Raw genomic sequence first — 20,782 nt, 5'->3', positions numbered from 1 at the left:
TTCAACAATCAACATTGAATAGACGATATATAGAAATGTATATGATCGTACGTAAAATGCAAGTGGGGGTGTAATAAATCCAACTTGTTATAGAAAAGAAAACAAAGCATGCAAGTTGCAAAGGAAAATACGGAAAGTTGCTACTAAATTCTTTAACACCTTTCAAAAATATTCGATAAATAAACACTTTATGTTAATAAAAAAACAAATTGGTTTGTTTAGATATGATTATTAGTTGTATTATCATAATTACGAAATATAAGTAAACATTTTCGTGGAAAGAAAGAATTGCAAGTTGAGATGCAAGTTGGCAAGGAGGCTACTATTAATGTTTTCCTTCTTTTGGTTGTTTGTAAAATGACATTTAAATCTACCCACCTTTCTTATTTTTATGTGTCTTTCTTTACACTTTTACCTAATATTTTATTTAATTATAAACCCATAAGGTCTTTTTTACACGTTGTGTTATTTTACTTATATATATATAGTAACATATTCTCTATTTATAACATATATAATAACATATTCATTTCCATGTGAACATGAACTTCTGACTAGTCCAAAGAGAGGAGAGATACGATTTTTGGCGTTTTATATATTCCAGTGTGACATGTTGCATGTAAAGTTCCACTATTATTTAACTATTTTCCTTGTATTCCAATCTATATAACATGCATAAAAGATTGTGATAACGTACATAGCTGTGATATAAATAAATTCTTTCAAAAAGCAACGTTAGTTCATATCCTAGCTGGACTATTTGAAAACCAATATTAAATTTAAAAGATGTAGCTATATCTTGTCATTTCTGACGTGGACAATATCCACATGAGTGGCAGAAAACGACAAATCAAACTCAAAATATAGCATGAAGAATACTCCCTCTCTTAAAGTTGATTGGGGACAAACATTTTCAATCTACTATATTAGCTTCTAATGCAGTTTGATTTAGCTTAAGAAGCATTTCAGTGCGAGAGTGATGTAACATAGAAAACATATGTAAGAAGAGAAGAAGAACTACTTTGCTAGCCTATCTTCTTAAGTGATTAGTTTAATAAATTTCTAAAAATTGGTCGTTCAGAAAAAAAGTTTATTACACGGATCCACTTAAGCCAATAGGGTGTCATATGATATCCCTTTTTTTTTTTTTTTTTTTTTTTTTTTCGAAAACATTACAGACTCATGATGACTCTGTAAACCAAACTGGTTGCTCTGTATCCATATGGACCGTAAACGACGATTGTTGCCTCACACCACGTGCTAAGCGATCCGCCATAATGTTTTGCGTCCTTGGTATATGGATAATCTCTGAGCAATGGAAACTCCTTTTAAGACTCCTGATGTCTTCTAAGTAACTTGCAAAAGCCGGCCATTCTTCTGGTTCTGAAACCATCTTTACCAATTGAGGACAATCCGTTGCAAATGTAACATTATATTGCCGCAGATTCCGCATGCACTCCATTGCCCAAATTAGAGCCTCCACTTCTGTATGTAAAGGTGACTGACTAGCTCTTGTGTTTCTTGCTCCGAGAAGTCCTTCGAAACCTTCCAAGGTACTGTACCATCCTTGTCCTGAAAAAGTATCATCCGTTTTCCATGATCCATCCGTGAAACACCAACGTCCCGAACGAGCCGGGAGATCCGGGTTCACTGTATGAGTAGCAGCATTCTGCTTCTGTTCCACCTCAGTCTGTGCTTCATTCCAAAGTAAAGCCTCTGTGGTTGCCAGTTGAAGCGTATCCCTAGGATCCACATCCATATTGCTAAACACTTTATTATTTCGTGCTTTCCATATATACCAAAGTATCCAAGCAAATTGTTGATCTTCCATTGATGGCCTGATTCTCCAGAACAGATAATCCATATTCGAAAATAAAGATTGTCCTGGAAAATGATCGTAATGCGTTGGAATCCCGGAGAGGGCCCAGATTTGAACTGCTGGTGGGCATTCAAAGAAAACATGATTTATAGATTCCTCGGGTGCTCCACATCTATCACAATTAATATCCCCTTTAAGACCTCTTGATCTAAGATTCTTCCGAACTGCTAAACATCCTGACACCATTTGCCATAGAAAATGCTTCATCTTTGGCGGACAACGCACCTTCCAACAATGAGCCTTAAGATCAGTTACTGTAGGTCCAAGTTCTATTGCCCCTTTGTCCCGATCTGGATATGCTCGTTCAACCTGGTATCCTGATTTAACCGTATATTTTCCATTTTTTGTAAAATGCCATCCATCCCGATCGACTATTTGTACCCTGCTTAAAGGTATACTCTCGACAATTTTAATATCCTCGGGATCCATTATTTCCTGTAAAGCCGTTAAATTCCATGAACGTGATGCTGCGTTGATGAGAGAATCAACCGTAAGATCTGGGAGAAGAATATTTTGTTTTTTGTTTGCTGGTCTCGGGCGGTTGGTTGGGAGCCAGGGATCATTCCATACTGATATGGAAGACCCTGATCCCACCCTTTTGATTAGTCCTTTGCTAACCAGAGATCTAGCAGAGACCATACTTCGCCAACCATAGGAAGATGAGTACGATCTGATCGGTTCCAGGGGTGAAGCATTCCTGAAGTAGCGACCTTTAAATACACGAGAGAATAGAGTATTTGGTTTCTCTATTAATCTCCATAGTTGCTTACCAAGCATGGCTGTATTGAAATCCGTGAAATCCCTAAAACCCAACCCTCCATCTTCCTTTGGCTCACAAACCTTGTCCCACGATTTCCAGTGCAAGCTTTTTGTGTTTCCACTAGGACTCCACCAAAATTGTGCTACCGCACTTGTTAGTTTTTTCACCACCGTTTTCGGAATTCGATAGCAAGACATAATGTGGTTAGGTAGGGCCGTTGCCACCGATTTTATAATTACTTCCTTACCTCCTTTAGAAAAGAACTTAAAAGTCCATCCATTTATTCTATTGGTTAACCTTTCCTGAACAAAACTAAAAACTTGCACCTTGGACCCTCCCAGACTTTCTGGAATCCCCAGATATGTTCCCATCCCACCCAGATTCTGAATTCCCATAATGTCCCTAAGTTCCTGACGGGTAACTTCATCGATATTATGGCCAAACTGAATTGACGACTTTTGAAAATTTATCTGCTGTCCTGAAACCTTTTCATATGCCTTAAGAATTCCCAAAATAGTCTCACATTCGTCCTTTCGTGCTCTACAAAAGAAAATACTATCGTCTGCAAAAAGCAAATGTGATATTGAAGGACAAGCCCTTGCTACCTTTATTCCGGTCAACTTTCTGTCTATTTCCGCCTTTTTGATATTTGCTATTAGTGCTTCCGTGCACATAATAAATAGATAAGGGGATAAGGGATCCCCTTGACGTAGCCCTCGGTTTGGTAGAATCTGTCCTCGCGGTTGCCCATTTAACAAAACTCTATATTCAACCGAAGATATACATTCCATCATTAACTGAACCCAATGTTGATCGAACCCCATTTTAGTGAGTAGAGCCCGAATAAAGCTCCATTCCACCCTATCATATGCCTTACTCATATCCGTTTTTATGGCCATAAATTTATTTTGACACGCCTTATTTGTCCGAAGCCCATGGAACATCTCTTGAGCAATTAGAATATTGTCAGAAATCAGTCTCCCGGCCACAAAAGCCGACTGTGTTTCCGAGATTAAACCAGGTAAACAAGCCTTTAACCGTTGACACAACACCTTTGATATTATTTTATACCCAACATTACAAAGACTTATTGGTCTAAGCTCCGTCATCCTTGTCGGTCTTTCCGTCTTAGGGATCAGGCATATATTTGTTACATTTAGACGTCCATCCAACTTTCCCGTAGTCAAAAAATTATTTACTAAGTCCAGAATATCCTTTTTAATGATATGCCAAGAATGTTGGAAAAAAAGTGCCGTCATTCCATCTGGCCCCGGTGCCTTCTCCGGGTGCATCAAGAACAGTGCTTGACGCACTTCTTCCTCCGTGGCAATTCTAATAAGCCTTTGATTCGTTTGCTGAGAGATAGTGGGCCGAACTTCCTCTAGAAACGCCTCAAAATCATTAGGTGATGTAGTAGTAAAGATATCATCAAAGTAATCCACCGCAACCTTCTCGATTCCATTATCCTCAACTACCCAATTTCCATTTTTGTCGTATAAGCCCACTATTCGATTTCGGGTCCTCCGTTGTTTTGTTAAGGCATGAAAAAATTTCGTGCTACGATCCCCTGCCGTATTCCACGTATTTCTACTTTTCTGTTGCCAATATTCCTCTTCATCCTTATAAGCCTCCTGTAACTTCCGAGACACTTCCAAAATATCCTCTTGAGATCTATTATCATCTGTTTGCACTTCCTCCAATGCTTTTTGCAATTCAGCTATCTTATCTTTCCCAAACGGAGGGTTATTTTTGCGCCAAATTGAAAGTTCATGTCTGCAGTTGGTAATCTTTGACACAACATCCCCAAAATTCCCTACCGGATTCCTTATCTCTTTTGTCCAGCCTCTGGTAATAGATTCCAAAACACCATCCTGTCCTATCCATCTTTTGTCAAACCTGAACTGTCTTCTGCATTTAGCCACTTTATCCTCGAGAAAGGCGACGATCGGTCTATGATCGGATCCCACTAGCTTTAAATATTCCGTATGGGACTTTGGGAACATGGAGTGCCATTCTTCGTTTGCCAGTGCGCGATCTAAGCGACAACGAATCATTATTGTTTTACCATTTACTTTCCTGCGTCCTTGCCAAGATAATTTATTACCCCTTGCCGGGAATTCCATTAGTCCACTATTCTGAATCATGTTATTGAAGGACACAAAGGTGTCTGCACTTCGGAGTGGACCTCCCTCCTTTTCATGATTTCCGGTAATTTCATTCAGGTCACCAATAATGAACCATGGATCGTCCCTTGATATTCCATATCTAGTTAATCTTTCCCAAACTTGGTCTCTCAATTTCTGAACTGGTTCTCCATAAACAAAAGTCATAAAAATTTTCTTCCCCTTTGTCTCAGCCTCTATATCAATCATCCTAGGACTGGAATATAACACTTTGACTTGATATTCATTATTAAAATATAACGCGAGTCCTCCACTTGATCCATTTGGATCTACCGTCACAACGTTATCATACCCAAAGTGCGCTTGAAATCCTTGGACAAAGGCAAAATCTTGCTTTGTCTCCGATAAAAAGAGAAAATCTGGCTTATATTGATGCCATATTTCTCTAAGATAACTAATGGTCCATTTACTGCCCATCCCTCTACAATTCCAACTTATTACTTTCATTTAAAAAAAGATGATCTTGCTCATCTGAGCCATGAATAAGTGGGCATGAGGAGACCCGTTACTTCCATACAATCCGATATAATCCCTTTGTAATATGATGAATAAACCAATTTGTCTGTCATATATGGACCAAACCAACCACCAACAATCCCGACCCTTCAAATAAGCCCAATTAAACTCCAACTTCCTGCCTTTTATAAATACCTCCCAGACATACAAGAAACGATATATAACAAAATTTGGTCGTTTCAAATACATGTCAAAACAAACCCAATAATCATCTAAATCAGCCATTTTCGTAGACCAAGAGAACACAGTAAATGTTGGCACCTGCTGTCGTAAAAGACAAATTACAGGTCCATGACTTCGAGCACAATAAAACCCTGCCCAAATTCCAAACTCCCACAATATATGAACCTCATATTTATCGATAATTCCCTTAAATCACTATAAATAAAGTTCGCTACAAGAAAAAATCAAAATTCAGTAACTCTGCTGGAAAAAGTCCCCTCTTCACACCCCTTAACGCCTGTTCGAAAACCTCCAATGACACCTTTGATTAATTTTCACACCTCTTAAATGCTTCTTAGATGCCGCTTATATCTAGGTAATATAAATTCTACGGTATGTCAAAACTCTTTTGTCACATAACCACAACGAGGTAATATAAAATTCGCTGTTTACACTCAATTTCTCAGCAAGGCCGCATCTCAAGTTCAGAAAAAAGGATAACCGGTGTTGTTTCACTAACGGAGAAAATGTTTTCTTGCATCTTAATGATACCAAAGAGAAGATCATGCCAACTACCTTGAAGGCCAGGCAAGCACCAAGTGGGCTCCACAGCCTCCACTGCTTCTTGTATATCGATGTGTGCGCATATTTCCGATAGTTCGATGTTTCTTGTAAAGCTGCTCCTCTAGATGTTTAATTTCTTGTACAAACCATAAAGTTGAGCACCTTTGAGACGCTACATTAGCAAAGATGTTTATGGGGACTGAACCGGTCTACACCTAGCAGAACCAGCTCTAGAAAGGCTAGTCCACAACATGGGCCCAAAACTTTATCAAAGATATCTACTGGACTTGTTTATCAGAAAATGTTAGAAAGAACGAGGAGATTCTTGTACCAACAAGCTTTTATATAGCATGCGAGAATATTTTAGAAAGAATATGCGTCCAAGACATCGACACACTGGTTAAGATAACTTCAAAACCAGCCTGAAGAAGTCAAGAGAACAATCTCTAAAGAGAAATCACATGAAAATGGGAAAAGCTGCAGATCACAATGACTTAAAACATTGTTTCTTAAGAGATCTAATGACATGACAAGATATAAAGGAGAGACGCCTTTTATAACTTGGAGTCATATGATGGCAAAGAGAAAGGGTATAAATAATTGGTTGAACGAGTCAATGCAAGTTCGAAGATTTGTGTCAGAGAGGTTTGATGTGACTCTGCTCAGGAGCTTGACCTGAGAAAATGAGGCTCGTTGTCCATGACTCGAATCTATCAAGTAGTGAACCAAACCAGCTCTGCAAGATGAAGAGAACGGTACAACCTATTGAGGATCTTATTCTTAGACACAAATCCAGCAGATGATTATATAGAAAACAGAGAACAATACCTGTGTTCTGGGAGGTACAGTGCAAATTTTGGATGACACCTATAAACAAAACAGGGTTATGTATATTTCAGTTGTGATAGAATAAGTAATTAAACAACTCTAGTGTGAAAAAAGTTTAAGACAAGGATTTGCCAAACAGATATCAAGGTCTTAGGACTCTTAACTAGTTGTGCTGCCACTGCTTGAATAATATTTGTTTCAACGTGTACAAAGTCTGCAATTCACTGTCTCTGACAATGAATGCAGATTAAGCTTTGAATGCTCTCTTACTTATAAGTCCTTCCATTGGTCACAAAATACCAGTTTCATAGCTACCAAGAGTCCATACTTGCTAGAAATAAAGATATTGAGGTGCTAATAAAACTCTAAAGATTTCCAGAGCATAGCAGAAAATCAAAAGCAACAAATATATAAGTCACTTTATCAATTTTCTACTCACAAACATTAACGCCACGTGCTGTAATTAGTGTACCCCTTACATTTTTCTGACAAGAGTGCACTGTTCCACCGTGCGATGGACCTCTGCAACCCTAAGTGAAGAAAAACAAAGGATTTTAGATTTCAAAAGTTAAAGAAAAAAACTTGCTCTTTCTTTTTGAATCTTACTTGATCAAGTGAATGGAACTGGCCAAAAGAATCTTACTCGACAACCAACACGTCACAAAGCTGCTCCACCAAAAAAAAAGTCAGAAGTCACAATGGCCACTCCACTGTCGTATGTCTAAAACGAGAAGCAAAACAGAAACACAAAGTGTAACATGTTGTAAGAAGACAACCTGAACCATAGTAAGATAGAATGAAATCATCGAAAGTTGACATTTCTGATACGAATGTGTGTTCAGGTACACCCATCTTAGCTGAGAGCACCTTGAGTGTGATTCACATTGTGAACTAACTCGGAATCCAGACTGTTCGGTCTTCTTCGGTTTACATCCGCCATTCATGATTTAACCGAGAATTAACTTGTACGCCTACACTTTGTATTTCTTACGAATACGCCGTATAACTTCCAATGGTGTTATAATTTAGCAAAAAAAAAACCTTCAATGATGCCTCACGATGATATTATTAGAAAGCCCGGATTTATCATATGGGCTTTATATTGATGATGACTCAACTATCAAAAGCTCAGTAAAACCCAACTAAACAAGTGAATAAACTAATAATTTTTAGTGCTATTTTTTTTTTTGTGCTAAAATCCCAGTCCTATTTTCTAAATTATATAATGCTAATAACTAATAATTTTGGTTTAAATATTCAATTTATATTGTTATCATATTTACTATAATATATTTGTGAATATATCCATCATTTGATAATCCTCACTTTGTAATTAATATTTTTATAGAGTAATTCTATTTGAAGAACTGTTGGGTTGGAGACTTGCAATTCTCAAATTTTTGAGATATCCAACAATATGTATTTTAGAATTTATATAGTAATAGATATTCATTACAACTTTAGAGATCTTTATTGGAGAGACATCCACTTCCAATATCTAATTTATGAAATAATATGATTTTAGTAATTTAGTTGAATAATTACATTTTGATTTTAACAGAAGTTATTACCACTAAAAGTTAGACATGTAGCTACAACATATTTTTTACCGGTGTTTAAAAAGTTCTTCTTTCTTTTTTATTTTTTATCTAGATACTGAAATAAAAACCTTCACGTTAAAGTTTTTTTTTTTGAAAAAACCTTCACGTTAAAGTTGCTCTCTTATAAGTTTAAGTGTTTAACATAATCTTTATTCTTTGGTATAGTTAACAGAATAAGATTTTACTTCTCCTAAAAAAACATTCGAAAAGTCTACCACAGACGAAAAACAGACAAAGAGTGTAGTCACTTCTTTATTGCAGCAATCAAAACTTTTCACAATCTAGCAGAAAAATAAAGAAGAAGAAGCAAATACACCGCAATTTCAGTTTAAAAAAAATACACCGCAATTAGAAATTATACAAAAACATACGATAATATAAAACAGTACAACACACGGTCATTCTTCCCATATATAGTTGAATCAGCTCAGACAATGCTGAGGAACCATCTTACCACGTGCAGAACCGTCAACATTCTCACATACCGCAGTTGAAGGACCACCCTCTACTTCCTTATGCTCTAGGTTAATGTCAGTTAGCTCAACATTCTTGCAAGGAAAGCTTTTGCTGCACTGTAGATTTACTGCCACTTTGTTCGTCGACGTTCCATAAATGTTCTTTAACTTAAGGTCTTGGATTTGGACATGTGACTCTCCCTGCAAAAAATAATGAAACACAACTTTTATTTTTTTCTTCTTTCGTTGTATTAAGAGAAAAGAATTATTTAAGTTCGTATCTTGCGTAGAGACTAGAGAGTTCACCTTCTTTTCACATGGTGGGTGAGGACAATGTTTCTGGTCGATGTTGATCGGGTTTCCAACGTTAATCATTTGAATATTCTCGTACACAAAGTTAGAAACCAAAATCTTCGAAGCTGAAGATTCCCAAGTCTTGATCCGAATACCATCGCTTGTGCCGTTAAAGATTATGTCTCTTACGGTTAAACCATTAACGTCCTTCTCTTCTTTGTTCTTCCCTAAGCTTCCGACACTGATCCCATGTCCGGGACCACAGTTGACATTAGATATATCCATGTTGGTGGTTCCGGAAAGGATGGCGATACAGTCATCTCCGGTAACAATATGTGTCTTGGAGATGTTAATGTTGCTACAGAACCCAAACTTTAACCCGTCGGTGTTGGGACTATCGCCTGGAGCTGTTATAGTGACGTCAGTGATGTTGAAGTGATGGACGGAGAAGAAATTGAAGTGTCCCATTTTGCTGTTGAGTGATGTTATCCCATTGATTTTTGAGTTGTTCACGAATGCAAATCCCATGGTCTATGAAAATAACAAAATTTATTAAAAATACTAGCTGACTAGAATATAAGATGTAGACAGATTATTATGTGGATTCTGCCTCCTTCAAAACTTTATATACCCTTTTAAATAACGTTTTGTATCTAGATAATCAAATCTATAAATTCACGGGTAGTTGAAAATAATTTAATTACATAGTTCTCATTGTAAAGTAATATAATAAAGCAATGGCGACAACAATCAAGAAATGGTACCATGGCTAGCTTATGACAATTGGGGTTTTTGTGGCAGTCGTTTAGTGGCCACGACTGTTTCCCTTGACCGTCGAGTGTACCGGCACCGGAGATAAGAAGATTGTTAATGTACCTGAAGTTGATCCATGTGTCCTTCTTTATGTCTCTAGGGTTTGCAGGAGCCAATAAAGTTCCATCGATAACGAACTCAATCTGATTTACGCATGGCCCTACGAACTCTACACCACCAAGATAAAACACTCCTTTGGGTACATAGATTTTACTATTTCCACTTTTCCTTGTGCATGCGCTTTTCCATATGTTTGTGAACGCCTAATTTTGGACAAGTTAAACAAAAGAAATTACCGAAAATTGTTGGACAAAAAAATCGGTAAAATGTGTATTTGTGTGTGTTTCTATATTGGTTATGTATATACCTTCGCGTTATCAGTTTTTCCGCCAGCTTTGGCACCATAGCGTTGGACCTTAAAAACCTTTGGCCTATTGGTCGGACGACTTGCAACGGCGGCGACGAACAAGAAAGACAAACACAAAGCCTTGAACACAGAAGTAATGCAAGTCATCTTCTTATTTTGTTATATTATATAAAAGTAAGGATTTTGTGTTATTAATAAATGTGTTTAAGACACAATGAGAAGTGTTGATCTACTGTATCTGCTTCTATAGAGTTGATATGTTTCCATGAACTGTTAGAATAAATCTACTTTTTTAAACAAGAACTTGATTCTTGTTACTAAGTAGTAATCATCGCCTAAAATTGGGCTGGTTCTTTTGTATTGCTTTAGTTGATTATTTATTGTTACGGAAATGTACATATATGGCTATCTGATTTCTCTTTGCTCTCTCATTTAAAACAGAATCTTACCGGGGGTTATTGGTGGTTGAATATTAACTGATTTAGAAAATTTAGAGTTTCCATTGTTATTAATTTATGAATTTTAAAATTCTTGTTAGAATCATTTGTTATTGGTTTAAAGACTTTTAAATTCCATGTAAATTTTTTTATTATTCATAATGTTTAATTTTCATTGATTTTATTATTCTAATAAAATATTTTATCAATGGGACATATATTTTTTTTAGTTTTACTCATAGTACTCAACTTTGCAAATACCACATATACTTATAAAATTCTTGAAATCTATTAAATGAAAAACACACATACACACAAAAGTTTTGTATTATATTTTTATTGCTAAGTATCGAATGATAATAAAAAAAAAAAACAAAATTATAACAAAACCATTAGAGACAACATTATGAGAAAATTCATAATTTTATATAAATAAGAATATAAACAACAATAGTGATTTTTAAAATAACCCCAAATGCAAGAACCTAAGACCATCATTATCGGTAACAAAAACACCGGTTCTTAGTATTTAAAGTGATAAAATTAAAAAAAAAGGGAATAAAGGAAGGACGTTAACTAAATAAGAAACGTCCTTGACTCGTCCCTCCTTGCCACGTGTTGGCTTTTGAGAGAACAGAGGAAGGGTGTCTTCGTTCTTCGTCGTTCTCCTCCATCTAGCGTTACTTTGCTCGATTTCAACAGCCAACTAACCACTCTCATCCGTTCCGGCTCCAACTCAAACGCTCTCAAACTCTTTGCCGCACAACTCCAAAACCAGATCAGTACACCCTCTCCTCCGCCATCACCGCCGCTTCCCACCTCTGCGACCCCACCGTCTCCGGCGGCCAACTCCACTCCTACGCCATCCGCTCGGGTCTACTCCGTCACTCCCACGTCTCCAACACGCTTCTCTCCCGATTCAAGTTCGGCGAAATCGAGTATGCCTTCCAAGTGTTCGACGAAATGCCGGAGAGAGACGACGTCGCAATTTGGAACGCGATGATCACTGGTTGTAAGGAGAACGGGTACTATGGAACGCGATGATCACTGGTTGTAACATCATCTTGAAAAAATCCTAATTCAGGTGCGTGATTTCTCTTTGTTTTTATGACAGTTTCAACTTATTTCAGCCTGGAGATTAACTCTCTCCCATTCCGTAATTTCAGGCTCAGAGGGAACTGTATCTCTTGCTCTCACCCTTCATTTTCTTTTACAATTCAGGTAGCAAGCACACTGTTTTCTGAGAAGTCATTAACGGGATTCTCAAACGTCGAGCTATGGATGGTGTTTGTTCATCTTCAGTCACCTCTTCCAAGATCTTTGGAGTGACCTTCCTCTTCTGATAATACCCAGGCAAATCAGAATCATCATCCTGCATAAAAATCCCACAACCTGGACAGACAAGCTTCCCATACTCCTCATCTTCATCTCTACCTTCGCTCATCATTTCTCCTTTCTTGGGAAAAATTGAAATCAAAACTACCATTTTTCTAATAAAACAACAAAAACATCAAAATAGTAAAAAAATTATCTAAGGACTTAAACAAAGTCCCACCAATAAACCAACCATTCACAATTGTCCTTCCATTTGTCCTTAACATCACTAATACTAATTTAACAATCTGAGGGACTCAAATTTTGTGTCACTGATAATCATGCTCTAAGCCTTATTCATTTGAGTTTTGCAGATGATATTCTTGTTTTCTCATATGGTAATTCCCGTTCAATACAAAGCATCTTGGATGTCTTTGAAAACTTTGCAAACATCTCAGCGCTCGTGATGAGTGTGGAGAAGTCAACTATCAATGTGGTGGGATCAGTGGCGGATCTAGAAAATATTTTGAGTGGGGGCATAATTTTTTTTTTGATACTTTACATTATTATGTTTTACATCTTTTAATAAAGATAATATGTAGAAGAAAAAAATAACTAAATAATACAGCTACATTAATGTTTAACAACTGAAAGAAGAAAAAAATAAAAAATTTTAACAAAAAAAAATTGGAACTATTTGTTAAAACAAAATTTAATTAAATGAAAAGAGTAGATGACCAAAAAGGATTTCAAGGAGCACAAAGTGATAAGAACGGAGATATAACACAGAAAAGGGAAAATTAGAAAAGTAAAGAAAGGAAAATAATATAAAAACAGTGAATAAAATGGGCATGGGGAGAGTCGAAACTGGGTTTAGTGGGGGCAAGGAGAGTATTTTAGCTAACCTAGCTGCAAGATTTCTACGTGACCTAATGCAAATAAATACAATTGTAAGTTTTTGTGGGGTAGTTGCACCCTTCCTGGGCTATGTAGATTCGCCCCTGGGTGGGATGCAGGAGGAAAATAGTCAGGCAATACAGAATCAGTTCCACTTGGATGTTGGCATGTTACTTGTTCGATATCTTGATCTACCGCTCTTGATAAAGAGAATGGGCAAAAGTGATTATCAGCCTCTTCTTGAGAAGATAAAAAAGCGCATAAGCCTCTGGACAAATCGGTTTTTATCTAGGGCGGGACGACTGCAACTCATAAAATCTGTACTCATGAGCATTGTAAACTTCTGGATGTCATCATTTTGTCTTCCTGGAGAATGTTTGATAGAGATTATAGTCTGTGTTCAACTTTTCTCTGGTCAGGTCCAGAATTGAATTCTAGAAAAGAAAAGATTACTTGGGAGGTGGTTACGACAAAGATAGAAGAAGGAAGTCTGGGGCTATGGCCTTTGAAAGAAGTTAATTCTATTTGTTGTTTGAAACCGCGGTGGGTTAAAGAGTACCTACTCAAGGGAGAGACATTCTGGGCAGTTCGTTCAAACTCAACGCTGGGATCATGGATATGGCGTAAACTTTTGAAGTATTGTGATAAAGTGAAGGAGTTTCATCGCACTGAAGTTAACAATGGGCGAGGAACCTCATTTTGGTTCGATGCATGGTCTGATATGGGTCGCTTGTTTGATATTGTGGGAGCAAGGGGTTGTATTGACATGGGAATCTCTCTAACCAACTGATATGGCTCGTCGTCAACGGCGGCATAGATATGATATCTACATTATGATTGATGAAGCATTAAACAAGCAGAGGACTAAGATGACCACTGGAGAAGATGTTGTTGTGCGAAAGTATAATCTGGATATTTTCAAACTGAGGTTAAGCACAAAGAACACATGGCTGCTCATTTGTGGCTCAAAACTGCAAGTTAACTGGTACTCTACTGTCTGGTTCCCTTCCTCCACTCCGATATACAGTTTCATGGTTTGGATTGCGATGCATAATCGGTTGTCCACTGGAGACAAAATGCTCCTCTGTAACTCTGGAATAAACCCTGGATGTGTTCTATATTAACATCAACTGGAAACTAGAGAACATTTGTTCTTTGAATGCAGCTATTCCCAAGAGATATGGGCCCAGTGGCGGAACCAGCCTACTCTTACATGGGGGTCAACCTTGTAGTTTAGCATTATTATAGGGGTCATAATGGCTAATACTGCAATATTTTCATAGTTTTTTATAAAAAATACATGTAATTTTTTTTTTGGAAAAAACCACATGGGTCATTTGACCCCCTTGCCCTAAGGGTAGCTCCGCCACTGGATATGGCGGAACTTGACTCACAAGATTATACCTTCCAGATTCTCTTCTCGGTGGCAAGACATCAGGGAGTTATTATCAGATAATACTCAGCCGATGATACAGCTCTATCTCTTGAGATATAGCTTCCAAGTGATTCTCTACACAGTCTAGAGAGAACGAAACAACCGTAGGCATGGAGATTCACCAACTCTAGCCTCCGTGGTGATCAAAAACTATTGATAGACAGATTCGAAATCAGTGTCTCTTGGGTTCAAGCAGGGCTCGATGTTACAGAACAATTCTTCAAGCCCGCTGGCCACTCGATAGGAAATTGGAAATTTGTGCTCTGTTTTTTCAAGTCTGTAAAAAATAACTTTCTCTGAATAAATTTCACATATTATTCAATTTCTTTTTCTTAATATCAAATAATTATATTCACGATATTTTTTTTTGTTTTTTATGAGGTCTAATATATTTGGTCAGTATAGTGGATCAGTACGTACTCTTTTGCTATATCTGGATGTAAGTATTATATAGTTTTGACTTTTGAAGATATCCACCCTTTGCTACATCCCATTTTGTTTAGAGAAATCTTCTGTTTGATTATAGTTCTAAAATTTTAATACCTAACAAAATATAATATAATATAATTCATTTTATTATTTATAGGATATTTCCTTGGAATTAAGACGGTGTTGCTCTTGTAGTTTTACATATTCGATCGTCAGTTAGGTATGATTACTAAAGATTGTACTCCTTTTTCCTATAAAAGAAAAATAAGATCACAGACGAAAAACACACAAAGTGTATTCACTTCTTTATTGCACCGATGAAAAACTTTCATAAACTAGCAGAAAAAAGAAAGAAATAGCAAATATACACCAATTAGAAATTATACAAAAACATATAAAGAAGTATAAAATAATACAACACATAGTCATTGTTCCCAACTTCCCATGTATCGCTAAATCAGTTTAGACAATGCTGAGGAACCATCTTGCCACGTGCAGAACCGTCAACATTCTCGCATACTGCAGTGGAAGGACCACCCTCGACTCCCTTATGCTCTAGGTTAATGTCAGTTAGCTCAACATTATTGCATGGAAAGCTCTTGCTACATTGTAGATTCACCGCCACTTTGTTCGTTGAAGTTCCATATATGTTCTTTAACTTAAGGTCTTGGATTTGAACGTGCGACTCTCCCTGACAAAAAATTAGGAAACACAACTTTTAGTTTTTCTTTTGTTGTAGTAAGAGAAAAGAATTATATAATCTTGTATCTTGCGTAGAGAGTTCACCTTCTTTTCACAGGGTGGGTGAGGACAATACTTCTGGTCGATGTTGATAGGGTTTCCGACGTTAATCATCTGAATATTCTCGTACACAAAGTTAGAAACCAAGATCTTCGAAGCTGAAGATTCCCAAGTCTTGATCCGAATACCATCGCTTGTGCCATTAAAGACTATGTCTCTTACGGTTAAGCCACTAACATCCTTCTCTTCTTTGTTCTTCCCTAAGCTTCCAACACTGATCCCATGTCCGGGACCACAGTTGACATTAGAGATATCCATGTTTGTGGTTCCGGAAAGGATGGCGATACAGTCGTCTCCGGTACCAATGTGTGTCTTGGAGATGTTAATGTTGCTGCAGAACCCAAACTTTAACCCGTCGGTGTTGGGGCTATCGCCGGGAGCTGTTATAGTGACGTCAGTGATGTTGAAGTGATGGACGGAGAAGAAGTTGAAGTGTCCCATTTTGCTGTTGAGTGATGTTATCCCATTGATTCTTGAGTTGTTCACGAATGCAAATCCCATGGTCTGTGAGAAATTGAGAATAATAAAGTTTAGCAAGACATATTTGGTGACTTGAATAAAAAGCACTCTTTGGATATCTAAAGATTAAAATAAAAGAGATAAAAATAGAAAAGTGAAACATAGTTTTTAAAATAATTAGAACTTCTGATATATCTTAGTAGATACTCTACTGGCTTTTGGTACTGCATGCAACTCTTTAAAAATATTTTAACATAATCAATAGCTTAAAATATAATTTTAAGTGGAAACTCCATATTGAAATACTTTACCAATGGCATGGTCTAAAATGTGTAGTTATGTGGATATTATCTTCTTCAAAATGATATTCGTTTCCATAACGTTTTGTATCTAAATAATTAAATCTACAAACTCACCGTGTAACATAAAATAACTGAATTACATAATTTTCATAGTCAAATCATATAATAAAGCAATATGTAAAAGGATTAAGAAGTGGTACCATAGCTAGCTTAGGACAATTGGGGTTTCTGTGGCAGTCATTTAGTGGCCAAGATGCTTTCCCTTGGCCGTCGAGTGTACCGACACCGGAGATAATAAGATTGTTAATGTACCTGAAGTTGATCCATGTGTCATTCTTAATGTTCCTAGGGTTTGAAGGAGCCAATAAAGTTCCATCGATAATGAATTCAATCTGATTTGCGCATGGCCCTACGAACTCTACACCACCGAGATAAAATGTTCCTTTCGGTACGTATATTTTGCTATTACCACCTTTCCTTGTGCATGCGCTTTTCCATATGTTTGTGAACATCTAATTTTGGATAAGTAAAACAAAAAAAACCGATTAAATGGTTGTCTTTGTGCATTTCTATATTGGACTATTGGCTGTATGTACACATACCTTGGCGTTATCAGTTTTTCCGTCAGCTTTGGCACCATAGCGTTGGACGTTAAAAACCTTTGGCCTGTTGGTCGGACGACTTGCAACCGCGGCGATGAACAAGAGAGACAAACACAAAGCCTTAAACACAGAAGCAAGGCAAGCCATCTTCTTATTTTGTTAGGGTATATAAAAATATAGATTTTGTTTTATTATTAAATGCGTTCAAGACACAATGAGAAGTGTTGATCTACAGTATCTGTGTTATATAGAGTTAGTGTGTTACCAATGAACTGTTAGAATAAATTTGTTTTTAAAAACAAGAACTTGATTCTCGTTAGATAATTAGTAATCATCGGCTAAAATTCGGCTGTTACTATTGCATTGTTTTTGGTTGATTATTTATTGTTTTGGAAACGTACATTCAATTAGGTATTTAACAGTAAATTGTTTTGGCTGATGCTTGGTTTTGAAATAATTCCATTATATATGATTCTTTGTAAACAACGCTAAATCATCACCAAGAAACTAAATTATACATATATATGCACATTATTTTCCATATACACATGATTTTTCATGTATAATTATATTAACTACTAAGTTAAAAAACGTAATGATAATTTCAATTCAACCATATATACCAAAGATAATGGCTAGGTAGTTAACACCTAAAAATCGTGGTAGCTATTTCTTTAAACTATATTTTTTGGTCAGTATAATGGATCATAAGTACTCTTTTGCTATACCTGGACTAGATGCATAGAGGATCGGCATAAGCAACAGCTTAGTTGCATTTAAAGTTGAGATCATCCAAGGTCCCAAATGTCTCTTATTCAATAGGCATGTGAATATGACTTGAGAATAGGTTAAAAAAGATTATAGAAACCATGGCGTTTCGAATCAGATGCTTCTGCAGCCTTTTCGATTTTGTGAGGTATAACTTTTTTTAATTTTGCAAGAGCCATAGACTTATATGACACTGAATCCTGGTACGAGAACCCACAATGATGACCTGTTCAGCCTGTGGTCCTATCCAAGTACACCAAAAAAGCTTACAAATATTGATTCACCGGTTCGATATAATTTTTTTTTACCTAAACCAAAAAATGTTGACTCAAACCCAATCATATGATCCGGTTAAAATAAAACCAAAAAATTTAGCCTCTAAACGACACCGTATTCACCTTCCGAGTTATCTAAAACGACGCCGTTTCAAGTCGTCTTCCTCGTCTCTTATCTGCCTCTGATTGATTACTCCCTCCGTCGCGTAAAACCCTAATTCCCATTTCCCCTCTTTCAACCATGGCGACTCCTCCGAATCTAGAGTGCCGGATGTACGAATCCAAGTACCCCGAAGTCGACATGGCCGTAATGATCCAGGTCAAAAACATCGCGGACATGGGAGCCTACGTGTCACTCCTGGAGTACAACAACATCGAAGGCATGATCCTCTTCTCCGAGCTCTCCCGCCGTCGGATCCGGAGTGTGAGCAGCTTGATCAAGGTCGGGAGAATCGAGCCCGTCATGGTCCTGCGTGTGGACAAGGAGAAGGGGTACATCGATCTGAGCAAGCGCAGGGTTAGCGAGGAGGATATACAGACTTGTGAAGAGAGGTATAACAAGAGCAAGCTTGTGCATTCTATCATGCGTCATGTTGCCGAGACGCTTTCTATTGATTTGGAGGTAAAAAATAAAATAAAAAAAATCGGATCTTTTTAGTGATATTGATTGTGCAGATTCTGTATATAGTGTAAAGTAGCTACCTTTATGTTGTTATGGTTAGACCTGAAGCCGTTATATTTTAGTGATTAGGTCTCTTCATGTACAGCTATTATAGTTTTCTGATGTAATCTTTGATTGTACAAATTCTTTTATCTAGTGTAAAGTAGCTTTCTTTGTGTGGTGGTGATGCTGCGAGTTAGAAACTGTTATATCTTAGTAATTAGATCTCTGCATCTGCAGCTATTATAATTTACTGATGTAACCCTTGATTATACATTGATGTGAGTTTTTTTTATTTTTTTTGCAGGAGTTGTATGTGAACATTGGTTGGCCTTTGTACCGTAAACATGGTCATGCTTTTGAGGTAAGATCTTGTTAATATAGCCTTTTATTGCATCCCCATCTCAAATGTTTTTGTTTGTTTCTTTTTGTTCAGGCTTTCAAGGTCTTAGTGACTGATCCTGATTCTGTGCTGGGTTCCCTCACCCGTGAGATCAAAGAAGTTGGGCCTGATGGGCAGGAGGTATAGACTTTTCACTTGTTTTGTTTTAGTTGTTAGTAGAAACTTCCTTTGATGCTAATGATACTAGCCTTCTTCTTTGCAGGTGACCAGGGTTGTACCTGCTGTTACGGAAGAAGTGAAAGATGCGCTTGTGAAGAACATTAGGAGGAGAATGACACCACAGCCAATGAAAATCCGTGCTGATATCGAATTGAAATGTTTTCAGTTTGACGGTGTTGTTCACATTAAGGTCGTAAACACTTTGTGGATTATTTATATAACATATGAAAAGAATACAACAATGATTCTTAACACTTACTTGCGTTTTTTCAGGAAGCCATGAAAAAGGCTGAAGCTGCTGGAAACGAAGACTGTCCTGTTAAGATTAAATTGGTTGCTCCACCTCTATATGTCCTTACTACTCAGACTCTTGACAAGGTTAGGGAATCTTCTATCTTGAAAATCATGATTGGTCAATACTACTCTTGACAAGGTTAGGGAGTTTGAATGCTATGCTCTGTTACTTGTGTCCCATTTTTTTTTCCTGATCTTCTAAGGCTATCTATAATGTAAATAACAGGAACAAGGGATTGAAATTCTAGAGAAGGCCATAGCAGTTTGCACTGAGACAATTGACAAACACAAAGGCAAGCTCGTCATTAAGGAGGCACCTAGAGCTGTGAGTATCTTTCTTTAGTGTTGAACCATCCCAAGAACTTGCTTACCTATATTTGTAAGAGTTTTTATCTCTTGTCTATCTATGGTTTTGACAGGTGAGTGAAAGAGATGATAAGATGCTGACAGAACACATGGCTAAGCTAAGAATGGACAATGAAGAAATCAGCGGGGATGAAGAAAGTGGAGAAGAGGAAGAAGACACGGGGATGGGCGAAGTTGATATCGATGGTGGCGCAGGAATCATTGAGTAGTCTTTTCTTTTAAAGTAGAACACCACCAAAAAGATTTGTTTTTTGTTGTTGTTGTTGTTGATACGAATGTTATTTCACCCGTTTGAGGGGTTTTAAGTATCAAACATTACATTCATGATCCTATAAAGCTTTGATTATTTTTTGGGTTAAACATTGTTACCCAGTTACTCCATTACCAACGTAACACTTTGCCTTGGTTTAAATCAATCAATATAATTGTGTTACTGCAAGTTTAAGAAACGATATCAGTCACAGAATAAGTGCAAGCATCTACTGCTGGCTTTCTTATTTCCACTATATCAATAAAAGAATGGGAAAAATGTTAACAAATCCTCAACTTTGCGATTTGGACCATTATAATCTCCAACTTTCAAATAACCACAAAAATCACACATTTATTATCAACTATCTAAAAACCTATAATTTTTCGTTTAATGGATATTTAAACCCGATGTTAATTACACTAACTAAAACTCAGTTAATTCTCGTCGTTAACCGCAACAACGCTGTGTTTTGTCGATTAAAAAAACACATCTCCTCTCATTATTT

General features: G+C 36.9%; 3 protein-coding genes across 3 annotated transcripts; 1 reads left to right on the top strand and 2 right to left on the bottom strand.

The window, feature by feature from the left end:
- Positions 1–8,915: 8,915 nt before the first annotated feature.
- Positions 8,916–10,569, bottom strand: LOC108846634 (exopolygalacturonase-like). The gene is made up of 4 exons (XM_056998961.1): positions 10,423–10,569; positions 10,007–10,318; positions 9,255–9,773; positions 8,916–9,149 (listed from the first exon to the last, which is right to left on the bottom strand). Exons 1-4 carry the CDS (start codon positions 10,567–10,569, stop codon positions 8,916–8,918), a joined length of 1,212 nt encoding a protein of 403 aa, XP_056854941.1.
- Positions 10,570–15,391: 4,822 nt separating this feature from the next.
- Positions 15,392–17,245, bottom strand: LOC108846626 (exopolygalacturonase-like). The gene is made up of 4 exons (XM_018619839.1): positions 17,099–17,245; positions 16,697–17,008; positions 15,721–16,239; positions 15,392–15,625 (listed from the first exon to the last, which is right to left on the bottom strand). The coding sequence occupies exons 1-4, from the start codon at positions 17,243–17,245 to the stop codon at positions 15,392–15,394; spliced, it is 1,212 nt and encodes a 403-aa protein (XP_018475341.1).
- A 1,061-nt stretch (positions 17,246–18,306) lies between these two features.
- Positions 18,307–20,384, top strand: LOC130504345 (eukaryotic translation initiation factor 2 subunit alpha homolog). Its single transcript, XM_056998960.1, has 7 exons — positions 18,307–18,763; positions 19,110–19,166; positions 19,239–19,325; positions 19,408–19,554; positions 19,638–19,742; positions 19,885–19,983; positions 20,078–20,384. Exons 1-7 carry the CDS (start codon positions 18,383–18,385, stop codon positions 20,231–20,233), a joined length of 1,032 nt encoding a protein of 343 aa, XP_056854940.1. The 5' UTR covers positions 18,307–18,382; the 3' UTR covers positions 20,234–20,384.
- Positions 20,385–20,782: the final 398 nt, after the last annotated feature.

This window comes from Raphanus sativus, unplaced genomic scaffold, assembly GCF_000801105.2.
Source record: "Raphanus sativus cultivar WK10039 unplaced genomic scaffold, ASM80110v3 Scaffold1511, whole genome shotgun sequence".
NCBI lineage: Eukaryota > Viridiplantae > Streptophyta > Magnoliopsida > Brassicales > Brassicaceae > Raphanus > Raphanus sativus.
Note: the sequence above shows the minus strand (reverse complement) of the source record. Positions and strands in the feature narration are given on the sequence as shown.